The sequence below is a fragment of the Pseudomyrmex gracilis genome, unplaced genomic scaffold, assembly GCF_002006095.1.
Source record: "Pseudomyrmex gracilis isolate BER0280 unplaced genomic scaffold, ASM200609v1 scaffold_1999, whole genome shotgun sequence".
Taxonomy (NCBI): Eukaryota; Metazoa; Arthropoda; class Insecta; order Hymenoptera; family Formicidae; genus Pseudomyrmex; species Pseudomyrmex gracilis.
Window position 1 is genome coordinate 8,830 of NW_018022583.1, and position 5,534 is coordinate 14,363.

The 5,534-nt window shown below is 38.8% G+C and overlaps 1 protein-coding gene across 1 annotated transcript; it reads right to left on the reverse strand.

Annotated features, from left to right (window-relative positions):
- Positions 1 to 549: 549 nt before the first annotated feature.
- Positions 550 to 2,718, reverse strand: LOC109862575 (tRNA dimethylallyltransferase, mitochondrial-like; the record flags this gene model as incomplete). Its single annotated transcript, XM_020442647.1, has 2 exons — positions 1,787 to 2,718; positions 550 to 899 (listed from the first exon to the last, which is right to left on the reverse strand). Coding segments are annotated over exons 1-2 (434 nt in total), but the record flags the coding sequence as incomplete, so codon positions are not given.
- Positions 2,719 to 5,534: the final 2,816 nt, after the last annotated feature.

Genomic DNA, 5,534 nt, shown 5'->3' on the forward strand with positions numbered 1-5,534 from the left:
CGCGATTTCACGCCGGACAACTGATAAAGACCGATAACTGCGCGATAGTCTTGATTTCGCGTCTCGGCGAATATAGGTCAGAATTTTTATCAGTCGCAGACAACGATGTCTAAATTTGTAACGTTTTCGGGGACGATCTTACGTCTCGTCGCCTTGAGACTTATTTGCACGGCGAATTGGGCGAAAAAATGCTAATGAATTCAACGAGTTGAATTAACACGCACCTACCACATCGTGCAGAGCAACTACCTTACCGCCTGATTAACGTCCGTCTCTTTTGATATTCAACGTGACGGATGTGACAGGTTGTCTCTCGCCGAGGTGTCACATCTCTGACTACTTCAACAAAAAGACTAATCGTATAATTAAACCTTCGGTGTATCGCAGATGTAGCTGCGAATGACGAGATTTTTTTTTTTAATCGAAAGTAGCGTTGCGCAATGCGAATTCGTCATCGATTTAATCGATTATTCGTTTGAAATATTTGCCGATGTCAGATTCAATTTCCTTATTTCGATCCGGTTGCAATTCCCGCACTTCGAATCTTACCTTGTGACTTTTCGCCTGTTGTTGGGATGCAACTTGTGTGCCATCTCCGGATCGACTTCCATCAATTTCCGATGGAGTTCTTCGTTGGTGTCGCCGCACAATCTCGCGTCGAATTTCAACCTCTTCGACGGCGCCGCCTCGTCGTTGTCGTCCTCGTCATCGTCATCGTTCTGTTCGTCTTTACATCGATCGTCCGATCTGTTCGCGACCGACGCGCCCGGAGCCGATTCGGCTCGCGCCGATCGATCCTTCGGCTCGGTTATGAGAATCTCCCATAGCAAAGACTCTATGTAATAGTTTGTACCGCCGACGACAATGGGCAGTTTGCTCCTGGCCAGCAGGTTGTCTATCTACATCGTTAGGAAAAGGAACAGTCGTCGAGGGGAGACCGAGAACAGGCTCGAGCGATCCGCGCGAGAGACCGTGGCTAATGATCGTATCAAGGTCTTCGCGAGGATCAGAGGGGAGGGCGTTTTGATTGGACTGGCTTCGTTCGAGATCTTTATTTTATAAACTCCATTTCGCGCGAGCGAGGTGAAGCCATTGCGATAGAAACCACGCGCGAAACCACCCGCTCGGCGTAATTACAATCTTTAAATCGCGCACCGCGAAACAAAAAAAAAACATATCTTTCGCGACATCTGCGATTCATTAACCATTCTTTGTGCGTCTTTCATTAACATTGAGAATGACTCGTTCGTTTGGCGAAGTTTTGACTCTTTTAGCGTGTAATCTCTCGGACAGATGTTACACGATGTCGGCGACCTACTAATATCGAAGTAAATTAAATGTTTACGCGGTAATTGCCCGACTTGATATCGCGCTGAACTGATTTGTTAACTCTTCGCGGACAAACATGAGCTTCCCACTCAAAAATTGACGTTTCTGGTAAAACTTAGTTTTTCTTCGATTACATCTTCGAAACTACTAGAGAGTTTTTCGATTTGTTTCGTCGATTGACGCAAAATCGTTCAAACTTTCGATTCAAAAAAAAAATAAAATTGAAAAACAATTGATTTTTCGCGGAGATAATTGATGTTAAAGTCTCACAGACTGATTCGTAAGTCATTTTCGGAAGTTTGTCCGCGAAGTGTTAACAATTGCGAGATCTCCGGAATAATCATTCGATGTAACGCGCAATCTTCTTTCCAGTTGTTACAGTGCCACGTGCAAACAAATACCGTCTGGTTTTGATAGCGCGGAAAAAAAATGAGACATGGATGACATGGAGGATTACAATCGGCAGGGCCTTGTTTCTGAAGTCAGTCACGGTGAAGTTCGTCAGCGGATCCACGATGTCCAGCATGTGATGCGGCGCCATTTGTCTTTCCGCCGGGGTCACCTTCGCGGTAATGATGTCCAGGCTTTTGTACACCTGCGGAGACACCGGGAGAATCGCCCGTAATTACAAGAGAAATAATGAGAGTGCTCGGGAAAGTTTCGGGCTGCGAAAGTAACGGTCGATATGTCTGCGCGTGTCCGGTGTCAAAAATGAATAAAATGAACAAAGACGCGCAGTTTCGCGCAGCGTAAACTGCAAATGTATTTCGTGTGTATGTGTGTGTGTATGTGTGTCTGTATGTGATTTTGGCACAAGCGCACGTATGTGTAAGTTACGTTTTCGAGAGAAGAACCAAGCGCGTATCGAGCGCCGCATACGCACGTGCTTCGAAAGATCAATAGAAGAGAGTCTTCTATCACCTTTCTATTTCATTAATCACCCGGTTACCAAACGAAGTTCCGTCCGAGGTGCTTCGTGATACGTTTACATAATATAGCGGAGCAAAATGAAGAAACAGTCGCACAACTCGTACGCGAAGCGATGAAGTCAGACATGTGCCGAGTGAGACTCTCGAGATATCAAGAGATCGTTCGAGACTCGGAAAGGATTCGCTAATTGCTTAATGTTTCTATAACGGCGTTTTTTTTTAAGTCAAATTATCGACTGGACAAATATAAATCTGCTGGAGTAATTTTAAAAATTTATACACGGAAAAAAATATTTGCTAAAATAACAAGATTAGATTGTTACTCGTACGGCCGACGAGAAAAATGCGCCGAGTCTATCAAATTTGTTGCTTTGCCGGCAAGACATTTTGCTAACGACATAAAAAAATTCAGTAAACTTGGCCACATGTAATAACAAAGTTTGTCTTTTTTTCGTGTACGATTATTCGCCACTTTTGTTTTATTTAATTGGAAAACAATATATACACGCTCTTTCAACACGCGTGTCATTTATTTCGCCACTGACGCGAGTTATTTTGAGTTTAAAGCTGTAAGTGGATCAATCGACCGGAAATTGCTCGGAGATGAATCGATTATCAACGCACGTATGTGTGTGATATATTCGCGACGCTTTAATTACCTCAGAAATTGAATACAAAAGTTTGCAAAAAAAAAGAGTAAATAAATGTTTAATGAGAAAATTCGACAGTTCGAGTTTATGCTCGTGTACCGTGAAAACGATCGATTCTTATTCTTCCGTGCGAGAGTCCAGTCACGGTTACGCAATTAAGTATACCGTTGAAGCAATAACCAGTTGGGACGATTAATCGACAGCTTAAGCAGAACGAGCATCACTCGGAGATGTTCAAAAGGAACGAGACACCATTTATCTTTCTCTCGTCTTAGTTGTCACTCGCTGTAAACTAGTTCGTCAGCGTGAGCAAGTGGCATTCCACCCGCGACGTTGGCGGAAGTCGCGACCGCTCTAGACGGATCTAATTCGAGATCTCGAGAAATAGACGAGAAAGATTAAGCATAGAATATTCAAAGAATAGGGCGGTAAATAATTTTCTAGAATCGAAAACATAAAATTTGAAAAAGATCATTGTTAGAGGAAATTGAAAGATGTCAGAAAATCATGACAGAAGATCATTGTTAAAGAAAAAAAACGGTAAAGGAACAATGTCTCTTAGGTATGTCTCTTAGTTTCTACAAGAAAAATACTGGAGTCTGAAACCTGGGAAGGAAATCGACTCTGTCAAGACACTTCATTCGAAAAGATTTCTCTTACACAAAAGTTTTCGCACAATATAGCGAAAAGGACTAAATATTAGTTGGTAGATTTGCAAAGAAATTCTCTTTATCTTCTCTCTCTCCCTTTATCTTCTCTCACAATTTTTAATAATAAAATACAATATCTCATCGATTTGAACGTATTTTTAAGCTAAATATACATTTACTAACAAGCATAGAATTATATTATTTACTAATGAATGAATTAAATTCGGGTTGTTTGAGCCGGTTTGCAGGATGTTGTGCAGAGAATGTGCTTAAATATATATATATATATATGCATACACATATATTTAATGAAATAATTTTTTTCCTCCATATAGGATGCTGGATTTGCATCACGTATATATGAAGGACCCCGTATACCCCCCTAACTAATTTTAAAATATTGCGAAAATAACTCCTCAGCCAGGAGTCTATTATTTAGGAGTATATTATTTACCTTTTACTTATTGCTCGTTCATTGACCTTTTTTATCGTTTAGAAATGGCAAGACTAGAAATGGCAGGAATGACGATTGACTTCTCCGAATTTTTCCGAAAGAAAAAAAACTAGTGGAATACAATGACAGAAGAAAATGACCTGAGTTGTGTACACAGCGCGTCAGGAATTCAAAGAGTAGGCGCGGGGATCGGAGGGCAAGCGATTCGTACGGCTTTTATTGACGAGCAACCGCTCCGCTTGCCCTCCGATCCTACGGCTCGTCTTCGAATTCCTGACGCGTTGTGTGCAATTCTCATGATCTGACGTGGGTCCGTTACTTTTTTCTCACAAAAAACCACCCGAGTCGAAATTTTGACTCTCTGATGAACCTCTCATTCTACTATATATAGGAGTTACGATAGTAAAGTAGGTTCAATTGCAAGGATAAAATTTGCTCCTACTTTCAACCTAAAAGTGTCACAAATTTCCATTTTCTCCAAGTTAGGTTTAAAGTAGGTTCTATTTTTGTAGGAGCTAAAGTAGTAAAATAGGTTCAATTAAAACGTCAATAAAAAAATTGACGGGGATTCGAACTCGAGACCCTTCGTCGTATTTGCAGCTCCTGCACTCAGTCTGCAAGACCATCTGTTTTTTAATAAAATATGATTATTTTTATCTATTTATTCTCAAGCTATCTTATACACATTTTATTTATTATTTGTTTAGATTATTATTTTATTAGAAATAATGCAGTGCAATGTATCTGCAACAATAGATAAAAATATTTATCAAATATATTTTATATTACATTTATGTTAAAAAATGTTCAATCACCAAAATATCGAGAGGTAGGTTTTGTAGGTTCAAAATAGGAGTAACGTAAAATTTATAGAATTAAAGGTTCAAAAGAGGAGTAAATGAATATAAGTGTCAAAGTAGGTTTAAATAAGTATATTGGTCAGTTAAATAGGTTCAAAGTATCTTCAAAAGTTTGAAAGTAGCATCAAAATTTCGACTCGGGCATTTTCAAGATTTTTTTGACAAGTAAACTTAACGAAGAACTACACTATCGTTCTTCTCAACGAACATGACATTCTTATTCTTTTTTTATAGAAACAGCATAATGTATATATCTTATAATAAAAAGAGAGAGAGTAGAGAGAGAGAGAGAGAGAGAGAGAGAGAGAGAGAGAGAGAGAGAGAGTTTTTTTTTTATATTATCTTATATAAAAAGTTAAGTAAAATCTTATAATAAAAAGTTTGGCGTAAAAATTGGTGTAAAAAATTTGATGTTTGACAACTGCATTAAATAAAAAAGCCGCAAGATGATCAAAATTAACGTAACATTTGTTATAAATTATATTAACAATTAAAATTTGATAATATATTCATAAAATAGTAATAAAATATGATAATAAGACAATTTAATAACTTTTCAACGAACGAAAAGCTTTGCTTTCATTACACGACTGAGGAAGCGACGCGATTGTCTTACACAACACAGTTAGTGACATTTTACCGATATTTGCATGATGTTATAC